General features: G+C 35.8%; 2 protein-coding genes across 2 annotated transcripts in view; one reads left to right on the top strand and one right to left on the bottom strand.

Moving 5' to 3' along the window:
- Positions 1–371: 371 nt before the first annotated feature.
- Positions 372–23,153, bottom strand: part of LOC111637065 (dynein heavy chain 2, axonemal-like) — a 76,897-nt gene continuing 54,115 nt past the window's right edge. The window contains exons 8-10 of the mRNA XM_023382475.1: positions 18,203–18,387; positions 8,580–8,796; positions 372–434 (exon numbers count right to left, since the gene is read on the bottom strand). Coding sequence (XP_023238243.1) covers positions 372–434; positions 8,580–8,796; positions 18,203–18,387 — 465 coding nt within the window. The remainder of the gene's footprint in view (positions 435–8,579; positions 8,797–18,202; positions 18,388–23,153) is intronic.
- On the top strand, positions 3,885–5,889 carry LOC111637073. Its single transcript, XM_023382483.1, has one exon. It carries the CDS (start codon positions 4,686–4,688, stop codon positions 5,601–5,603), a length of 918 nt encoding a protein of 305 aa, XP_023238251.1. The 5' UTR covers positions 3,885–4,685; the 3' UTR covers positions 5,604–5,889.

Consider the following 23,153-nt stretch of genomic DNA (forward strand, 5'->3'; position numbering starts at 1 on the left):
TTTATTCTGTGGAAAACGAAACCACACATCAATGAGTTTTTGAGCCACATGAACAAAAATCCATACGGGCTGACCCTGAAACTGGATCAATTAATTACCACCAATGCACACTTCCTGGAAATAAACATCATGCTCAACGGTGGAAGTATTGATACAAGTATATATTATAAACCCAGCTACATCCCATGGTTTATACCGGCAAACTCAGCGGACCCGTACAATTATAAAATCGCTGCATTCCGGGCATTGGTTAGAAAAGCATTTATGCATCCTTCTAAATGGAGTGACACGATAACTGAGTTACAAAATATAGAACGCATTGCAGTCGCACATGGATACAGAAAAGAACTAATACAAGGACTGGCAAATGCCTATTTATGAACACAAGAGGCNTCTGGTAACTTACATAATATATCTGTACACATATCTATTACCTGTAAACAAATAGGAAATAATAAATAAATATATAGACTTTCATTTGAAGTTGGTTTCGTAGAAAGGATTCTGTTTCATCTGTTTACTAAAGCAATTTTTTATTATTGAAAAACATAATTTCTTGCATATAACTCATAAAAACTACTAAAATGAAAATAAAAATGCCATTGTACACCCATTGTACATCTCTCACTTCTGAAATTGCCATTGAAAACATGTCACTTAACCCATAAGCAGTTTAGAAGACTTTGTTGAATTATTTAATGCATCTTTAACAGTGGGATTTTTAAAAAATGTCATTATTAAAGGTGCATTAAATAATTCAGCTAAGTTACTACAGTACATCATCATGAATACATCAAAAACATTGTCTTAGACATTTTTCCCATATTTGGTTTTATTTCTATTAGTAATTTATTGTAGATGTAATTATTAAATAAGTGAAATGGAAAAAATGAAATATTTGAGATGGCACTGCTTTAAGTGTATTAAGTAATAAAAATATTAATAGGTATGTATTTAATCAAAGATAAACTTCTTTATATGGTAAAGATCTAATGAATTGTAAACATCAGATCTGACAGAAAGTTATTAACACTAATGATTACAATCAATAATACTATTGATTGTAACCATTAGTATTGTAGTGAGTTCCACAATTTATATTTGATGTTATAATTAGCAAACTTATAATTTATATGTATTCCCTCTCTCTGTCCAACTAACTCTATCTTTTCCTTTTGTTTGATCCTTTCAATCGTACAATAACTGTTCTTTGGCGAGTTTTGGGCAAAAAGAAGGATCAATGCATGTTACTGAGTATAAGGAACATTTTTGAAAGGAGTTGAAAAACAAAGGTAGTGAGGCATGTGGTAAGATAGGAGTGTGAGTAGAAGGAAGAAGATCAATGCAGTGGGAAAGTAGAAGATTTTTTTCTTTGTTAACTGTAGTCAACATTTTAAGTGCCTAACTCATCAAAAGAGAATAAGGGGATCCCATACTAATACCATTTCCCTTTTCTTCCTTCTTTATTCTGAATAATATTAACATTAATTTAGGATAAGTCAATTTTAATTAGTACTATAAGAAACTGAAGTAAATTGTTCACAAGGGTCATGATTGTCAGAAGATCAAAAAGAGTATCGTAAAGTAAAGTAAAACGAAAATAAAATAGTGTTGTTAATGTATATGAAAGGTAGTTTGCCTATGTATTGTTTCCCACACATAACGTCCAATCCATCTATATCACCACAGTATTAACAACTTTAAACTTACTGTCTTCTAACTTGAAAATTATTTGTATTAATATATAACTTAAAATACAGTGGTGCTTTATATTTATATAATCTTACCAGTGATACCTTGTACTTTGAACAACTCTAACTTCAAACAGTAAATTCAACAAAAATATGCCAAAGGAAAAAAGGAGTTTGAACAATTCCTCAACGTTGGAACTGCACACGCAGTTCATGACAAAACGCACTCAAAACATAAATGCAATTTGGTGTGTAGCCAAGTTGTCTCTGGCTCTCATGCTATTGTGAGCATGTTGACTAGGAGAAGGGATCAGTTAATTCCACATCAGCTTGGTCTAGGGGCTGTTTGCATGTGGGTGGTGATGATGGAGTCACTGAATACACATGCCTTTACAAGCAGCCTGTTTTATTTATACGGAAAAAGTACTTACAATGGTTCTTGGCATTCACCAGTTCCTAGATCATAGTTAATCCACACCAGAATTTCTTCCTTCGGAGGAGGGTGTGTCAGAGAAGATGTATCTTCTCGTATTGTCTTCTCTTGGACATTGCTGTGAGATTTGTCCGCAGCCCTGGGGCAAGTGCAAAGAGATGTTCATTGGATAGGTACTGTAAATGTGAAGCCTGTTGAGAACTGAACACGTAGCATGAGATAGACAGATCAAAGTAAGGATGGTTTCACTGCTTCTGTACTGTGACACACAAATTACAAATCATGTGAAGGTGAGAGACTGCTTCCTTAAATACTGACACTTGGTATGCATGCTGACTGACAAGTGCTTTGACCAACTGAGAGCATTGTGTCCTTGAAGTCCGGGGATTATATTAATGTCCATTTTTGATCAGTCATTCTGATTGGTCAATTTCTCTGATCCATGCTTTCCGAATGGCCCTTCCCTTGTTACTAAGCATAACAGTATCCCAACTCAGACTGCAGGAGAGGTCAAGCTTGAAGCTGAATTTGATCTTCCAATCGAAGATGGTCGATCTTAGGACTACATTCTTTCTACAATTTATGACTTTGCATCAATTTTAACATAAACAAAATCTGTGTCTAGCTACAACCATTTTTTCTTACTTTCTAAATCTAAAACAAATAACAATTTCACAAATTTGGTGATGGTTCGCACCCATCTGGAACCTCACATTATGCTCTTATATTTTAATGCTTTTTTTTGCATTATTTTTGATGTTTTGTTATATATATTGTGTGTTATTGTAAATTATTAACAATTTCTTCCTGCAATTTTTCATCATCAATAGCTTTTGAATACCAAAAATTCTCTAATGGAACTTTTTAAACCACATTTGACCTGTTCAAAGATTAGGAGTATCAAAAATCTTCTACTCTGAATACCGGTATTCTAATAAAATCGCACTTACTAAACCTTTATTATCCTGTACTTGTAACTTATTCGTAAAAACAAACGTTTTCGGCCTCAGTCAAGGTCTGCTTCAGGTTAAAATACTTTCTATTTTTAGAATGAACGTTTAGTTTTCAAATATAATCGAATTCATGCGCGTGTTACGTATCGTCATCATTTTGTTGTTCTTCGCATACGTAACGCCATGCATAAGAAAGCGTGTTGCCGTCTTTGGTGTTTATACATCTCCCCGTCCTGCCGGCTTTGTAGATTTCCAGGGCTTCAAGGGCTCTGATGTGGTCCATATTAAAAGCTCTATTTATTAATTTGGCTTTTGATAGTTCTGCGTGAATATCCAGGTCAGTTGCATAGGTGGATAGTGCAGTGGTGTAACGAGCATGTTCTATGTCATATTTGTGCTCCTTAATTCTCTGTTGGATTGAACGCTTCGTGGAGCCGATGTATACCATTTCTTGTTTAAATCGATCATCTTTTACAGGAATACTATATACTCCCGGAGCTCTAAGATCGTTCTGTTTGTCTTTTGCATTACGTAGTAATTGATATATATTTGGGGTTCTTCGATACGCTACCTTGGTGTTCGTTTTAGTTGCAATTTCTCTATATAATGCTTGAAAATGTTTACTGTATTAAACGATGTTGAGTCTTCTGTTTGAATCTTGATTAGCATTTTGAGTAATGGGTGCCTCTTGTGTTCATAAATAGGCATTTGCCAGTCCTTGTATTAGTTCTTTTCTGTATCCATGTGCGACTGCAATGCGTTCTATATTTTGTAACTCAGTTATCGTGTCACTCCATTTAGAAAGGTGCGTAAATGCTCTTCTAAATTTTTTGGAAGGGTGCGTAAATGCACTCAGTTTTTTGTAAGCCGGCTAACACATACAAAAAACTGGTGCTAACCCTAACTAGGGCAAGAGCAAAATTGGATTTCTTATTCGAATGCCAGAGAAAAAGGGTCTTCCCCCATGACCATATACCGCATACATCTCCCAAAAGGATGTGAATCCCTATTACTGAAGTTAAAATATCTCTGTTTGAGGAAAGCAATTAGAACAACAAGAAGATGCATATATTCCAAACTCGATAACTAATTAAAGAAGAAAATATTCTATTCAGGCAAAATGTATCGACGTTACAGGAAGCAAACAAAAGGGCCGTTATATATCAAGAAATTTTAGAGAAGAACCTGACAGTAAAATACAGGAAGAAAATGAATTGGATTTTAAAAAAGCAGAGACCGCTTAGAGAAGAAGTACCTATAATCCCATTAGTATGTTGGGATAACATATCTCCACCTGATTATCTACTTGACACATTAATGAATGGCCCAATGTACACTCCAGGTACCCCGAAGCCAATCTTAGATAGTGTGATGCCACATATTGAAAAGATGATCGTGGGCATGAAGGACACCTGTAATGTGTATTGTATTGGAGATGTTGAAATGTATAATATTAGTGAGTCCGCCAGGTGGCAATCGTTGCTGATGCATCACGGGAACGGTACCTGAGCGCTCACTTTGGTTGTAACTTGGAGACAATAAACATAACATGGCGCAGTCAACAAACGTTTAGAGAAAGACGAAAGATTCTCCTGTACTGGATTCGACATGTCCACGTTTCAAAATCTTCCTCCTCCAAAACCGATGTTGGTAGAAGGTGACTTAAGAGCGAATTGGAAGAAATTTAAGAAAAGTTATCTACTTTATTCGACGGCGACCGAACTCACGACGAAGAACAATGAAACTCAAGTCGCCATCTTGCTCCATTGCTTGGGGGAAGAAGCTCTAGAAATTTTTGAAACATTAGAACTTAATGATGAAGAAGCGAAACAACCGAATGTAATTCTAGAAAAACTCGAGTTGTATTTTATTACGAAAAGCAACCAAATTGTTGAGAGTCACAAGTTCAACACTCGTGTGCAAGGACCAAGCGAAACCTTTGACGATTTTGTAGCAGACTTACATAAGCTATCGATAAATTGTGAATTTGGGAATTTACGGGATCGACTATTGAGAGATAGAATTGTGAGTGGTATTCGTGATCAGAAGGTAAAGGAACGTCTACTGCGAGAAACGGAGCTATCATTAACAAAGGCAATCGACATATGCAGAGCCGCTGAACAGACAGAGAGCCACATTAAACTCTTGTCGAATCAACCAAAGAATATAGAAGTCAACGTGATAAAAGGAAAATCAAGAGAACTTCTCAATGAATCACGTGATCAGGAAAATAGGTCTAGTGCAGAAACAAAGAACCATCGAACACAGAACAATCAGTGTGGATATCAAAGACCGGAAAATAAATTCCAAGGAAGACAACGGAATTGTGGGAGATGTGGTTATAGACATAATAAACCTAACTGTCCAGCAATGGGCAAACAATGTAATAAATGTAAAGAATACAATCATTTTGCAAAAGTGTGTCGAAATAACATGATAAATGTACTGGAAATGGTGCCAGAGAGTGCAAATGACTACATACTGGCGTCACTGGAAAGTAGAGGTAAGAACCTTGATCTAGACTAGTCAGAGACTTTAAGAATTTTAGATTGTGTTAGTTTTAAGATAGATACTAGTGCACATGTTAATGTAATCCCTGCATATATTTTTGAGACTCTTAATCTAAGAAGACTGCTAAAGAAAACAAATATTACAATTTCGAATTATGGTGGAAATAGATTAAAGGTGCTAGGAGCATGTGATTTAACAGTACGAACTAAGGATAAGGTTAAGAAACTTTTGAATTTTATAATAGTCAAGACAACTGACCAAGCAGCACCTATTTTAGGACTCAAGAGTATTCAAAAACTAAATTTACTACAGAGAAATCAAAATATTTTAGAAATAAAAATGGAAAGTGATTATTTTACTAAATACAGGAATGTATTTGAAGGCATAGGCAGGATCAAAATAAAACCCTGTGAATTTAAATTAAAGGATGACTACAAGGCTGTGGTAGTTCCTACACGTCGCGTACCATTTAACTTAATGAGTCCATTAAAGAAAGAATNCACTGTACATTTATTTCAAAAGTTCCTTGAAACTAAATTTAAACTAACTTATAATTATAGAGATGAAATGGAGGATATAGGACAGACAAGGGAAAGGGTAAAAAAAGGGGGGTACCTGTACATAAAATAATGTGCTAAATTTCACAACTATTATAATTATATTATAAATCTACATTAAGTAATGACAGCTGTTAAAAATATTCAAAAAGCCTTCTATTCAACCCAATATAACTTATATACTTATTAACTTATGGCTATATTAACCCAATATATATTTATTCACCATGGCATCCAAGAAATGCTTGGAAGAAACAAAGTCTATAAATAAGATTGTAACAGTGGCATGTTGTCCTTGGAAACTATGAAAGCACAGCTTCCCTTGTATTTTCTACAATATAAATACATATTGTGCAATTCATATTTTAATGTACTTTATTAATTAAAATTAATATTTTATTGTAACCGCATTATGTACCTTATTACAAATTTCTATACTACATGTGAAAAAAATGATGAGATTGGTATTGTATATTCGAATATAAATTCATATATGCATGCTCCCAATGGAAGCACTGTACAGTAGACCCCCACTATAACACGGGTTCCTATAATTACGATTCCTATAAGATGGCAAAAAAATTGCGATGTTATCCGTACAAACCTGATAAAAAACTCCTATAATTCAGTAAATCATCATCGGGCAGCCAAACTACTTTCCGCTGTCCAGCGCCACGCTACGGAGAATTTAGGCGGGTAAATTAAGTTTACTATCGTCTTTACAGTATTATATATAAATTATATATAAATTAGGTACTGTACATATAATTTCATATTAATTATATATAAATTAGGTACTGTATATATAATTATATATTAACTTATTGTATTGTAACTTTATTATAATTATATATATATACTTTCCACCGTCCAGCGCCACGTTACGGAGAGTTTAGGCAAGTAAGTTGTTTACTATCGTCTGTACAGTATGTAAATTAGGTACCGTAAGTCTAATACAGTACTGTAATTTTATACATTTCTTGTGAAAGAAACATTTCTTATTCAACAGCCATAAAAATTATTTATATTAATGATGTCTCCAAAGTTCAACGAAGTTTTCATAGAAAAATAACTTATCAGAAATCGCCTGCCATTTGGTGCGCTGCTCCACGACGAAAACAAGCTTGAGCAATGGCGACGTCAAACGGTGCACACTCGGTAAGTAATCCTACAATTTTTTTGTTTATAGCATGGTTTATACAGATTATTCCCAAAAAAATTATACATATTTTGGAAATGTTGAGTCAAATTAGTCTAGAATCGATTAATTTTATGGAAGAAAACCTTTCAAACAGCCGTAGTCCGTAAACTTCACACGTGTCGGGCTGTGACTGGCAAGGACTTGTACAAAATTGATTCATAAAGAACGGAATGTATCTACCGTGTTATAGGGGGGGTCGACTGTATTGTCAAATACAGAATAGCTTCCATAGCAAAAATATTTCAATCATGTGTAAAGCAGCCAGATGCGCAAATGCTTGTAATCTTACAAGTATTTGCGCATGTGCTTTACAGAGCACCAATCTTATGCAGTTTAGCTCATGGATGCTACACACCAAAATATTGTATAACGCTTCCAATGATTCTATCCAGGGCCAGCACAGCTTCCTTATCATCAAAAGTCATCTCATGTCACTGGATTGTAATATTAATAATTGACATAAAAGAGAAACTTATTACAAAGCATGAAAGCAGTACACGTGTGGAAAATCTGGCAGCCATGTTTAAGATGCTGAAGTCAATGGTGTATGACCAGTAAATGCAATTTTCATTTTATTATACAGTATTTATGTATTAATATTTTATTTATTGTTTTCATGTTTTAATTGATTATTTAGGACATTTAGTTGTTATTTTTACCTTTAATTATGTGTATTTACTGATTTAAGTTTATCAAAATGAGTATTGTTTAGGATCTGGAAATGGATTAATTCTCATTCTATTATTTCTAATGGGAAAAATTGCTTCAGACTTTGAATGATTCAGAATTTCCTCCTGGAATGAATTAAGTTCAGAGTATGAGGCACCACTGTATATTATTATTATTATTATATATTTTAAATAATAACTTTATTATTGTATATTTTATTTCTTTCATCACCTTTAACATCAAAATGAAGTTTTTTTATTCATAATAAAGTTATTTAAACATGTATTATTAAAAAAAAATATCAAGAACATTATTTATTAATTGAATCTGCTGTGACTTAAGTTAATTCATTAACATTAAGATTTAAAAAATTAAAGTAATAAAATAGAAAAGATTGCCATAAGTTAGTAAATTAAAATTTTTAAAAACAAAAATGATAGCATTTCTTAAATATTTTAAGAAAATAATTAAAGTATTTTAAATTAATAATTAAAACTTAAAAATTAATTTTATTAAAATAGTTGTATAACATTCATAAAAGACATTAATTAATATTAGAATTACCAATTGTTCTTTATCATCACCTAGATGTATACTTTTAATATCAGGCTGAATATGTATTAAATTGTCTAATAGACATAGTCCATCTTGGATCTGTAAAGTAATAGTTGCATTTGGATGAACACCAAAAATTTCAGTGTCTTCTATATGTGGCATAAAATTAACATGTGCTACATAAGATGCTAAATTACCAACATTTGGAACTAATAAATTGCATATTCTATAAAAAAAAATAAATACATTTAAAAAAAATCTTTTATAAACTTTTTAAATTAGTTCAATAAAAATTATATTTAGTGTTCATAATTTCATGTAATAAAGTATAAGTAAATAGTGTAATTAATAATTAAATAAACTGTTTATCTACAAAAATCAAAAATATATATTTTATGTGTCAGAAACATTTTCAACCATATTCTTGCCATATTCTGTAGGCAAAATAACTTCTCAGTAGCAGTTTAGAACATGAATTTCTTGCTCCATTGTGGTCTTACTTTACATGAAATATTGCAGGTTTTTGCTTTGTATAACATGGATAATAATTTATTATTATTTAGCTATATATAAGATACCAAGAGCTTGTATATATCCCTTTTGCCTTTTGTTTTCCTTTGAAACAATTGAAGTACATAGAATGCTTCTTTATTATAGTAATATAAAAGTGTTTAAAGATTTTATGTTTTGTTTTAAAATAACATTAATTTTATAGAAGTAGGAACCACAATGGTCCCTAAAATTTCTCTAGATCCAGAGAAAAAAAATCTTTAGCTTCTTATTCTTGACAGCTCTGCTGGAGATTGTAAATACACACATGCATAGTTATTCTCACTTATATAATATATTTGAGTTATTTGTTCTATTGCATAGGAATGGAAACTTTCTTGCAGCTCAATGCTTTGCATGTAAATAATTTTTGAATAAAGAATAAAAAATGTTCTACATGTGAGGCCCCGGACATAGCCCCCCAAAAGGAAAGATTTAAAAAAATTTGTTAAGTTCAATCATCAAGAAAGCAAATTATATAAGTGTCGAACTGGCAACACCAAACTTTGATGTCAACGCTCATAGAGAATAATGGGAAAAACAAAATTTTAGATATAAAACAAGAAAATTTAAAATATTAAAGTTAAGACACAGTTTAGAAAGTAAAACGAAACTAGAAAAAACATCAAAATGAGCATAGGTATCATAGTCAACAATTAAACGCGATCAGAGTTGAAAAGACGGTGTCAGATAAACCATCTCCAGTCGACCTTTCCTGTAAACTATGCGAAGCTCCATTTACACCTGGAGACAAGTGGAAGACCAATTAGAAGACGATGATGTAAGGTCTGTCCAATTAGCAAAAAGCCAACATCAAAAAAAGGATAAAAGCACCAATTCCAAGGACAACGGGACTTCCACTAGCCTTCTGTTGTGTTCGTGTATCTCCATTCTTTTCGTTCATCGACTTTCGAGACTTTGAACTTTTCATTCAATACTGTCCAGGGGCCCCTACAACGCAAGACCAGATCGCATCTATCTAAGAACCTTTCCAACGGAAAAATTTATGTAAGAAATTTCATCCAGAATAAACGGTTTGCCTCTGTAAAACACTTGTGGGAGAGTGAAGCTGACTTCGACCAGGTAAGTTGTGTTTTCTTGAGCTCCAGACTGTGTTTTCAGTTTTTAAATGCTAGGCCTAAATTTAGGGTTACGCCCCAGTTCTTAGTGCTAGGGTGCAGGAAAGTAGTCCTATATTAGGCTTAGTGGAGTGGTTAGGCTTAGGGTTTCTAAGCCTAACTTTTTAGGCTTTTTATATTAGCTAGTGTAGCCAAATTTAGAGCCTCCATCTTGGCTTCCTTTGGGGATGGAGAATAAGACTTGTTTCAACGGCCATTTTGTGGAGCACCAAAAACAACTATCGGCAGTCATATATTGGAAGAGGTTGTGGAGTGACACCATCTGCTAATTTTGGATTTTGAAGGGATCACAAAGAGACTGGTTAGGCTTCTTCAGCCAAGTTTGCTTGGCTGTCACGTGTGCTAGGCAACACCTTATTGGCAGGATGTCAAAGAAGCTTTTGGTGTGTGACATTGTACATTAACATCTCAAGTGAACAGTACAGCATCCCAGAATTATTCCATCAGGGTTACAACCAGACAGACAATACTCACTAGGATACAGACCGGGAAAATAGTAAGTACCATTGTACCACTGTTACGGACTATCTTAACCATCTCGGATATCTCAAGCTACACATTGGGACAATCCACACAAGGACTAGTGTGTGCTCAAAGTTTGTCAGTTCATTGTGCTATCGTTGTCGGACTAGTGCATCGGGCGAGCACTTTGGTCCAGTGCCATGGTTCACAGATGTTACCAAGATAGTGCGTCGGGCAACCTTATTTGGTTTAAGTTTAAAGCAGTTTTCTGTAGTTACTGACTGTGTGGCAGTTATGGAGGAGCCGGATGGGTGCTTCTTTAGCTGGGAGCGGAGCCAAGTCTAGACCTGACACCCCATCAGGGTTCACACCAAGGGGTGGTACTTATGGTACTATGGAGGCAAGGTTACTAGACGAATCAAGCCAACATCTGCAGAGAATTATGGACCTTCTCCCATTACCATGTAAATCGTACACTTCAGTATCGGAAAGAAAGGAGATCAAGGAGAGGGTAACAGACATGTTTGCCGCCATCAACAAGATGTATGGCAGCTGGTCGAACTCAGGGCCTTGAAGGCAGACATGGTTAGCGCCCAGTCTCAGGGCCAACAAGGCAGTTCAAAGCCAGTTACTTATTCAGATATAGTTAAATCAAATATCCTGCTAAGCAGCACCACGAAGGCCATATCTAGGTCAATGAATAGTAAGATCAGGTACGAAGGTAGTGGCAGCAGTCATGCACTTATTGTCTACCCTGATGAAACAGAAGGGGCTAGTGTTAACATGGAAAGCATTCAAAAAGAAATAATAACTGGAGTGAAACCAGATAAACTACAAATAAAAGTGACAGCCATAAAGCAGGTGAGGGGAGAAGGCATATGTTTTCGCACTAGCAACAGGTGGGATGCATGTGTTTTGGAACGGGCAATTGAGGAGCTTTCAGAAGTTCACAAGCATGTAAGGACAAAGATATCTGAGGGCAGACTCCCGAGGATCATCCTTTTGAATGTTCCTAACTCTGTTGAGAATGAAAATATCAGCACTATGATATATGAGCAAAACACATTGCTGAGTATGATAAGCAAAGAAGACTTTTGTGTCTTCCTTAAGGGTCAGTACTTCGATTACGAGGGGCAATACAAGGGAGAATTGCTGGCACATAGTCCTCTCAACTACATCATATATAAGAAGTCAACTTATAAAAGAAAAGTATATCTCGATCTCATGGGCAAATGTCCTCTTGGATGACTATGTACACATAACGCAATGCTTCAAGTGCTGTGGGTTAAATCACATAGCATGTGATTGCACCAATAAACAGTTTTGCAGCCACTGCTCAAAGGGTCATAAGTACAGAGACTGCACTAAGAGGGAACAACCACCATGTTGTATCAACTGCAAAACTGCGAACAAAGACCTAGCTCCAGACAGGCAACAACTTACGAATCACAATGCCTTGGACCCAAAATGCCCACATACAATTAAAGTAAGGGAGCAAATAATCAAGCAAACAAATTATGGGTACTAGTCCTCAACAGGGTAGTCTCAAGTTGCTTCAAATTAATCTGCAACGCTCGAAAGCAGCCTCTACCGAGGCCATGCAGATGGCAAATACCCAACAGGCTGATATCCTCATGGTACAGGAACCGTACTGTTTTAATAGGAGAATAGCTCTCTTTGGGAGTTTAACCATATTCAACAATGTCAACTCTCAGGAAAACCCTTGTGTTGGGATCATCATAATCAACAAAAACATCGATGCGCAGCTTTTGTCTTGCCACACTAACAAGTATTATTCAACCATCATAATCAAGTTTCAAAGTGCTTCATTTGTCATTATCTCCTTCTACTGTCCACCATCTGAGGATATCACCCAACCCTTAGGGGACTGCGCAACACAATCCAGCAGCTAAGCAGCCTTCCCGTCCTAGTTACGGGGGACTTTAATGCTAAATCGCAGGTGTGGCATAGTCCATACAATGACCCCAGGGGCTATCAGGTAGTTGAGCTGATTAATAGTCTGGATCTTCAATCATTAAATACTAGCCCTCTGCCAACTTACTCCTCCTCTACAGGGGAGAGCTGGGTAGACATCTGTCTTGCTAATCGCCTTCTCACCCCCTATGGTATCAATTGCAGCACTCTTGAGGAACATTCTGCAAGTGACCACAGTTATAAAGAAATCACCATTAATATCCTGGGTGTAGTAAAACAGTTAAGGATTTGTCAGAAAACAAATTAGACTCATCAGGACTTTATACAGATGCACTGGCGTACAGACCCTTTGGAAAACATAGAAGATACAACAGGTCTAGAGAAAGCCATCGATAATTTGCAAAAACTTATTCTTTTAGCATACTACTCATCAACAACAATAAAAACAGGAAAACATTCTGCTCCTTGGTGGACCAAAGAGCTCACTAATCAAAGAACTATACTCAGGAGAGCAAGGAAAAGGTTCTGACGGGAGGCTGACCCTGATAGGCGGGAGGACTTGTGCCAAGAGTACTTAACTCTTTTCCGGAACTATAAAACTGCTTTATGCAAGGCACGGACAGAATCATGGCGAAAGTTCTGTACTGACCTAGGAAGGACATGGTCTGCCCCTTATAATATCGCAAGGGGCAAGGTTAAAAACAATAGGATCCCCAATAACTTTGATGACTCTGCCTGCAATCCTAACACCTTAATAGAGGACACCTATGCTCAAATCATAAGGGATCTCTTTCCTGATGATGACCTGGGAACTGACAGTAATACTCACACCATGATCAGGAATAACAGTCTGACTAGCATCACCACTAATAAAGACAGGATGTTCTCCTGCCAAGAGATTGTTAGGGAGTTCTCCAGGCTTAAGCTTCGCAAGGCGCCCAGACCAGATCTTATTACCCCCAGGATGGCGAAGATGGCCTTCGAGGCCATCCCAACTACCTTCTCTATCATTTTCAACAAATGCCTGCAACTAGGCCACTTCCCCTCTGTATGGAAAACTGCCTCCATTAAACTAATCCCCAAGAACAACAACCCATCGAAATCGTCAGACTATAGACCAATCTCCCTTCTCCCTGTCATCGGGAAAGTATTAGACAGACTAATGGTAAATAGGTTACAATACCATTGTGAGAACAGCAACTGTTTGCACAACAACTAGTATAAATTTAGAAAGGGTAAAAGTACAATCATGGCACTGGACTCAATAGTAAATTTCATTCAGGATGCAAAGGGGAGGGATGAGCACACCATGGTGGTCACCATTGACTTCAAGGGAGCCTTCGACCACGCTTGGTGGCCTGCTATCCTCACAGCTATCCAAGGTATGGGGTGCCCCGAGAACATCTTTGCACTGGTCAAGAGTTACTTAAGTAAGAGGAAAATAATAGTAATTAACAATGACCGTATCTATCTGAAAAAAAGAAATCAACAGGGGCTGCCCTCAGGGCTCCAGGTCCGGGCTGTTCCTGTTGAACATTATGTATGACAGCCTTCTGCACCTGGGTTCCACATTCCCGGCCGACTACAACTGTAGGTTACAGGGATACACTGATGATACGATTGTAGCCATCACTCACAGGAATCAGGAGGTACTTCAGGCTCAGGCCAACAGCATTTTGCAGGCAATACCACAGTGGTGTTACAAGAAGAAACTCATAATAAATTATGACAAATGTCACTGCGTGGTTTTCCCAAGAACCACGCCCCTACACAAGGGGCCAATCATCAAAATGGATGGTCACCGGATAAAGAACAGTGAAACAGTAAAATACTTAGGAGTGATATTAGACAACAGGTTAACATGGAAACATCAAGCCCACTACACCTATGAGAAGGCAGTGACAGTTATGCACTCTTTGGCCTCTATAGCTCGGAATCATTGGGGGAACGGCAGTGAGGCATGCCGCCTCATGTATATTGCAGTTATTGAGCCAATTCTGACATACGGTTCAGAGATATGGGGAATGTCGATCACAAGAACACACATAAAAAGAAAGCTCCTCTCTGCTCAAAGGCTTGCCCTCATCTCGATCACCAAGGCATACAAGACAGCCCCAACGGACGCCCTACTAGTGATAGCAAATCTAATTCCCATAGACCTGGTTATAAAGGAAAAAGTATGGACCTTTCACCATCGTAAGCTGGCCATCGGGACAACTACTATCAACAGTTTCAATAAGGTCACAAGTCACATAGATGTTGGCTCGGCAGCCACGAGTCTCTCTGAACATCTGTCACAATATAAATTGGATTACAACCCTCAGTGCCTTAACTATCACCTCAGCACCTCCTTTGATGATCTTTTAACCCTGGAGGGTGCAGAGGTCACTACCGGCCTCTGTATCTACACGGATGGTTCAAAGTCCAAAAGGGAGTGGGATGTTCCATCGTTGTGGCAAATAATAGCATTAACATCCACCAGGCTCGGTTCAGGTTGGCCAGTCATTGCACGGTCAACCAGGCAGAATCTCTGGCCGTCAATAAGGCACTACTCTGGGTTAATAATAACATGATAGCCCACAAGATCTCTAGGGTTACAATTCTGAGCGACAGTCAAGTTGCCTTGATGCAGCTCAAGAACATTGACACCAAACTGACAATAATCCAAGAAAGTATAGGCCTACTACTTACCTTACAGAACAAGATTACCATCAAGTTTATTTGGGTAAAAGGGCACTCTGGTGTTATTGGTAATGAGAGGGCTGATCTTTTGGCCCGCAAAGCACCTGTATGGATACAAAGTTGCTCCCTACAGCAACACTCCGTCCATATGGCTAAAGGAAAACATCCGTCATCATACATTGAAAGAGTGGCAGGCAAGATGGGACATCAGCTCAACAGATAGGTTAACGTATAGTTTCATACCTGACATCCTCCAGCAGTAAATACAAGCATCTAGTCCCTGCTTATCAAACAACTCAAATTATGACCGGGCATGGCAACTTTCGCAGTTACCTTAGGAGGTTCTTGCGAAAGACCGATGGTAAGTGCCCATGTGCACTCAACAAAGATGAAAACCCAGAGCACATCATCTGGAACTGCCCCATCTATGAATTGCAGAGGAAGGAACTAATCAGCAAAATCCAAAATCAAAACGAACTATGGCCATGCCATAAGAAAACTCTGGTAAGCAACAGCAAAATATACAAAGCCCTTAAGAAATTTGCATTGGATATAAAAATCCTCGATTGAACCTCTGCTAGGGCCCTACTGTTCAGCAAATTGGTATTACCACTTCTCTACTTGTCGGTATATTGTGGTATACTCTCATCCTTCCGTGTAGTATCTGCATGGGTTTACTCTCTTAACACTTTTCTATGCGGCACTTATTTCATCTGGTATACGTGGTTTATAGGTATTGCATTATATGTACTTCTCACAAAGTCTCAAGGACATGTATTTAAAAATTGTAACCACTGTACTATGGTACAGACGTTTGTATTGCCTGGCTAAGCATCATTTGCAAAGTCACCAATAGGCAGAGTCTGTGTATCTGATTAGTTATGCATGTATACAAAATGTTCTGTATCTCAAATTGTAAGGTATCTCACCAACCTTTGTAATCAGCATCTATATTTTGGCATGTCAATTCGCATTCTATGAGGGTAGTCACAGAAGTACCCAACCTAACAAAGAAGACACAAAAAATTTGGTAAAACATATCTTTATTTTTCAACATAGTCTCCTTTTAGCTCGATACACTTTTTCCAGCAATGTACAATAGCTTCGATCCCTTGTTTATAGTGAGAATTGTCGGGCTTCTCAAAATAGCCATCAACCGCAGACCCCACCTCTTCATTGTTGGCAAATCTTTTATCACCAAGCCAATTTTTTAAGTTTGGAAAGAGAAAATAATCCGAGGGGGCTAAATCTGGCGAATAAGGTGTGTGAGGAAGCAATTTGAACATTAACTCATTGATTTTGGCCATCGCAATAACGGATGTGTGAACTGGTGCGTTGTCTTGATGAAACAACACTTTCTTTTTCGCCAAATGTGGCCGTTTTTCTTGATTTCATCACTCAAGCGCTGCAATAAGTTTGCATAATATTGCCGTTGATTGTTTTTCCTGGGTGAATCCCAAAAAACTGACGCCATGACCTTGCCAGCAGATGGAACTGTTTTCGCCTTCTTTGGAGCTGATTCTCCCCTTTCAGTCCATTGTTTCGACTGTTCTTTCGTCTCAGGTGTGAATGAATCGACGCAAAAACTCGGCTTTATTGCTGCGAAACATTGCCAAAGACTCGATTGAAACATCCTCACAACGCTGTTTTTGTCCCATTGTGTGCAAACGCGGCACCCATCTTGCGCACAGCTTTCTCATGTCCAAATTTTCAGTTAAAATGCGATGTACAGCACTTTTTGAAATGCCTACCATGTCTGCTAGCTCTCGCACTTTGAGTTGACTGTCATCCAATACCATTTTGTGGATTTTTTCCACCATTTCTGGCATGGTCACTTCACTTGGTCGACCACTACAATGTTTGTCTTGGCAGCTCATACAACCTCGTTTAAACTCTGCCACCCAATATTTTATTGTTGTAAACGAGGGAGCAGACTCCCCCAGAGTAGAATCTAGCTCAGCTTTAATATTGGTTGGACTGAAACCTTTCAAATGAAAGTATTGTATCACATAACGATGACAAATTTTTTCCATGTTTACAAATTCACTGAGATTGTTCACTATTTATGGCTGCCAAAAAAATACTATACAACGTAACGTCTTCAAACTTCAAACTTAAGCTTTATAAGGTTGATACTTTCGAACACAGTAGTTTTTTTTCAAACAAGTACCGCCATCTATGTCAGGTCGGGTACTTCTGGGACAACCCTCGTATTAAGCCTGTTTAACCAATGTACATAAATAGTCTGTAAGCATTGCTATTGTCGCGCCAACTATTTTTTGTAACATCTTTATGTATCTAGCATATAAATCACTGTTTACAATTTGTTCTGTAATTTGTTTTCATTTAAATAAACAAGGTGCAGGCGCTCATGAACCACCTTTCCACTATCCTATCACACTTTATTTTCCCCTTATATCTAACTACTTCAATAACACTTTCTTCTTCCTTCCGTTTCTGGCTCTGAGGCTATACTTTCGAGTGCGGCCTGTGACTACCTCCCACCTGTAAAACACTTGTCTTTTGCTGCCTTTCAAAACCGCCACCCACATACGCGTAGACCTTAGACCATCCCGACGGAAGGGAATAAAAATCTCCCTCCCAATCGGCGTTCTGACATACATTATTTGGCCCGCAAAGCACCTGTATGGATACAAAGTTGCTCCCTACAGCAACACTCCGTCCATATGGCTAAAGGAAAACATCCGTCATCATACATTGAAAGAGTGGCAGGCAAGATGGGNGCATCTTTAAAAACTAAAATAGCAAATAATTCTTTGAATATATAAATATTTATTAAAAATATAATTATACAATAAAATAATCTATAAATCTTATGATTTAAATGTAGATCATAGTTCTTACTTGAAACCTTTTTCTGAAAAAATCGATGGACAAAAACATTCATTTGCATAGACACGAATTAGTCTTTTATCCCATTCGTCAATCACATGTCCTTCATATACAATTTCTTCTATAAAATATTTCAATGCATCCCATGAAGTTCTTTCATATTTCTCAAGACATGATGCCAAAAAATATTCAGCCACCTGTCAAATCATATTAATTGCATAAATTAATTCTTTACTTTAAATTTCAATTTTAAGTTTAAGAATGGATTATGACAAATATTGCAATTTATTATTTGTTTTTTGTTAAATGTTTAATTTTTTTCAAAATTGTATAATTATCAATGTCAGTACTAACAACTTAAATTCAGACATAAAAAATATAATTTTAAACAGAGAAATTGCTTCTTGTCTTTATTATTTGGTTTAAATTTTTATCATATCTATAGCAGCTAAATTTAAGGACTCATCACACCATCTTTTGGAAACAATTCAAGTAGAAAACAAGAGATCAATGTTTGCTATGCTTCTTTTATTTGATTAAAGATGCATTTTGGTCTATTACCTTCCTCTTCAGTTTAATCTTGTTTGTGAATCACAGCATTAATGTTTTGTTTTTAGGTTTACAGGTTCTTCAGTTAATTTTAAATTAAAACTGTGGTATAAAATTGTTTTTTGTAATATAAGATTTACAGTAAGTCAATAATATTGTCATTTCAATGGAATAATAATATAACATGCATAAAATTAATTATATTAGGAGAAATATAATTGTTCATTTAAATTCATAATTTTGCATTAAGACATTGTTTCTAAAATTGCAAATGTTTTAAAATTTAAAAATTTCGATTAATATTCTATTATACTAGGGGCTCAACTTGATCTCTTTAGGAGAATTTCTCAGCACCTCTATGTTGAATTTTAATAATAATTTTTCACAAATAAATAATATCGTTAGATTTTTTGTTTTGCTCTTTTCACCCTGAAAGCATTATGAATGCCTTTTTTTTTTCTATATCCATTAGGGGTTCAATTAGTTCCACAGTGAGGACAACCAAGTGGTGAGGGCTTGATATATCTTGGCAAATAACGGGCATGTAACTCTAAAATTCCAAGGGTTGAATATCCAGATTTGATACTGGGCCACTCAAAGCAGTAGGCTGATGTTTTAAACCACCTTAGTCATCTTGTCATCAATTAACATTAGTTTTAAAATTTTTACTTAGAATATTTTCTATACAGAAAATGCAAAACTTAGCTGCAACTATCATAAAAGAATTAACTGTCTACATTAATTATTGAAACATTAAAATAAAAATATACAATGTGATCAAAATTAATTCAATTTAATTTTGAATCATTTTAAAATAATATGATCTTATAACACAAAAAAACAATAAGCAAGTCTTATAGAAGACTGCTTTTTTTTACAGAAGTCTTTTTATTTTAAATGTGTTGTTTTTTGAACTTCTTAAGTTCATATCTGAATACAGATTTAAAACTCAATAGAACATTAGAAGTTTTTAAAATTTGATGTAACATAACTTTTTCTTGAATTTTCAAACTTCTAGTATATGTTCAAAACTTTCACATAATTTAATAATAGAACAATATTATCCATATGTATGATTTTTTTAACCTTTTTAGAAGTTTTTCATTATACATTACATTGTAGTATGCCATGGAACTCACATTTCAGAAAAACGTTTAACTATGTAAGATTTTAATTTTTGCAATTTTCAGTATCAGATTGTAAAATTGATATTTAGACATTTCGATTTTTCTAGAAATGACTGGGAATATAAGTAGACTAACTAAAGAGCATTTCGTCACCTATTTCATTGGATATAGAAACACCAGCATTTGACAATATGAAATGCTTGTATGTTTGCTCTATCTCCTCAATAATAGCCATAGTGCAATAAAGGTTCACAATCTCATCTGTAAAGCATTCATGGGTAAGCAAAGATCAACCAGCTGTTTCAAATTTCAAAGGGCTGATAGTGCAGAAGGTGGCAATGAGTTGTGTTTGTTTGGCATCATCATGATGAAGTAGCTTTTAACCAAAACCACTGTCATGAAGGAACTCTACTGTAAATAACTGGATTTTTTTAACATGAAAATCAAAGAATTTTGTCCAAAAACTGACAAAGTCCAATACAACAATAGCAAGTCACCAGCACACACAGCAGAGCAAAGATAACCTTAGAGAAACTGGTCAGTCTGGGCTGGGAGATTCTGCCTCATCCACCTTGTGAGGCCCAGAAATAGCATTAAAAAGGAAAAAAAATGTAAAATTCGTTAAGATCGACAGTAAAGAAAACAAGTTCTAAAAGTGTCAAATTGGCAACACCAGACTTTGACATCGACACTCAAAGAATAGTAGGAAAAACAAAATTTTAATAAGAGAAAATTTAAAACTTTAAGACACAGTTTAGAAAGCAAAATGAAACAGAGAAATATCAGGATGAGCGTGGGTGTCATAGTCATCGATTAAACATGATCAGAGTCTAAGAGAAGGTGTCAAATAGACCATCTCTAGCCGACAACCAACACAAGTTCCATTTACACCTGGAGACAGGTGGGAGACCAATTAGAAAGTGTGGAAGAAAAGTCTGTCCAATTAGCGACAATTTGGTCATGAAAAACTTATAAAAACTCTGACATCAACGACAGAAAGTGGCCTCCTCTAGTCTACCTGTGGTGTTCATTTACTCTCTGCTTGTCGTACGCTGTTCATCTTTCTTTTGTGCTGTTTCTCCCAATTGTGAACATTAAAGTGACACCGCCATGGAGCCCTGCCAGTGTTGGACAGGAATGAGAAGAAAGGAACTTCCAAAGACAACCCAGGATCTTGATAATTTTATTTAAGCATATTCGTCAAAAATAAACGGTTTCTTTGTGAAACACTTGTCTTTTCCTGTCTCCTCAAACTGCCACCCACATACGAATAGACCTTAGTCCATCCCGATGGTAGAGAATAAACTCCCCCCAATAGGCAAATTTACAGTGGTGTCCGATAAGTGGGATTTTAAGTCCCCAATCTCCATGAGGTCAGCGAGCTTACAACCTTATAGCCCAAACTTGGCACCAATTGACTATCATGTATTTTGTGCCCTGCAGAACCATATTATCAATTTAGAGTTCAAGCACAATACCCAACTCTCAAGAATTTCTTCAAAGAAAAACTCCAGTCATTCCGTGTTCACAGGAATTAAAGTTTGCAGTGAAGATAATAGCAAGATGTGCTTGATATTGATGATGATTACTCACAAGACTGAACTGCAATCATTGTTGAGTTAATTGTCAATAAAGTTTTATTTTTCAAAATGTCTAAATTTTACCTCATCTGCCAATTACATTTCTTCAATAAAATTCATTTAGTCCTTCCATTTTAAAATGCAATGTTATTTACATAAACTTTTTTAATAAATAGAATCAAGAACATTCTAGAAAAAATGTATGCTGTCTCATGTGCATGTGCAATTATTTAAAATTACCAAAAACACTATAGAAATTTGTGCAGATTTTTAGGATACACACCTATTTAACAGTTATTTTCTACTTTACATTTTATTGCACTAAGGATATGAATACAAATATTATTTTAAATTAATCTGGAGGGATAAAGCAAAATAAATTACAATGATATACAAAGTTTAGATATATGATAATTATCTATACAACTTTGATTGTTAATAAAAATGTGCTTGAAAGTCAGAGAAAACTACAAAAAGTCCCAACTTAAATAAAAGTCCTGAAAGTTTTAGAAAACTGGAATGTCTGGCATAGCCTGTTTCATGACCATATCATTGAATTCTTCTTTCTTCTGTCACTTCAGAAAACTACTTAGATATTCTAGAACACTTTATTTAGCCACATCTATGGGAACTGCAGTCTCAGAGAATCAGAGGACCTTAATTATGCATAAGTTTCTCAATGAAAAATTCTCAGGTGGATTGGTCATTCTTATGGAGATATGTTAAAGACTGTGTCCAATTGCAACTGTAATTCTCTTATTCAATTTGTTGATATCACCCTCTCAGGTGTTGACCTGAGAGGATGATATCAACAAATTGAATAAGAGAATTACAGTTGCAATTGGAACTATTGACATTATGCTGCAGTGCTCATGGCAAGAATTAAAATGCTGCTTGGATATTTTGTGTGTGACTAATAGTTTCCACATTGAGTGTTTTTGAGTTATTAGATTCAGGATAATCAAAGGTTTCTCAATTATGTGAATGCTTGTTCCATCTAGTACACTTATTAATTACAACTAAAGTTGTATAAATAATTCTCATACACCAAAAACTGTATATTGTTTGCACAGCATCAGTTATAGTGCTAAAAATTAATATAAAAGCACAACTTCCTTCTACCTTTACAGGTAGAGTTACAATTAATTATTAAATCCAAAAAAATTTTTACAAATGTTTTTACAAGTTTTTATTTTGCCCTTTCTAACTTGTGCCTGGAGCAGTTTGCTCCAACTGCTCCACAGTAACTATGTCTCTGCTTAGAACTAGGCTTTATACAATTATAGATACAAAATTTACAAGGTATGCATAGAGACACCTCTGTGTCTCAGGCAAACTTCTAGTATAGTGGTTAGATTTTGATACAAAGTTTTTTCTGCTGTCAGGTATGCGAAATTCTGAAATACTGCTTGGAAGATGTCGTTCACAGGCAATCAATTAATCCCAACACAAAGTCTGATAGGTATTTCCTCCAATGGAAATGGATTCTCCCTATTTGCTTATAATAATCTTTAACTATAACTGCAACATGTGGTTGCTAGAAAACAGGTCACACAAAGACGTGGGTGAGAAAACCACAAAGGCAATAATAGCCAGTCAGAAAAAGAAAAAGCCTTGTCACAACTTGGCATACCCTTAAATACTCCTCTCCCTTTGCACCAGTGTTGCCAATTATAATGCACAAACGAGAAGAAAAAATAAAATAAA

Source organism: Centruroides sculpturatus, unplaced genomic scaffold (assembly GCF_000671375.1).
Source record: "Centruroides sculpturatus isolate CEXI.00-Female unplaced genomic scaffold, Cexi_2.0 scaffold1117, whole genome shotgun sequence".
Lineage (NCBI taxonomy): Eukaryota > Metazoa > Arthropoda > Arachnida > Scorpiones > Buthidae > Centruroides > Centruroides sculpturatus.

Bases quoted from the DNA above. Each gene is read 5' to 3' on its own strand.
- LOC111637073 (XM_023382483.1), top strand. From the start codon at position 4,686: ATGTCCACGTTTCAAAATCTTCCTCCTCCAAAACCGATGTTGGTAGAA.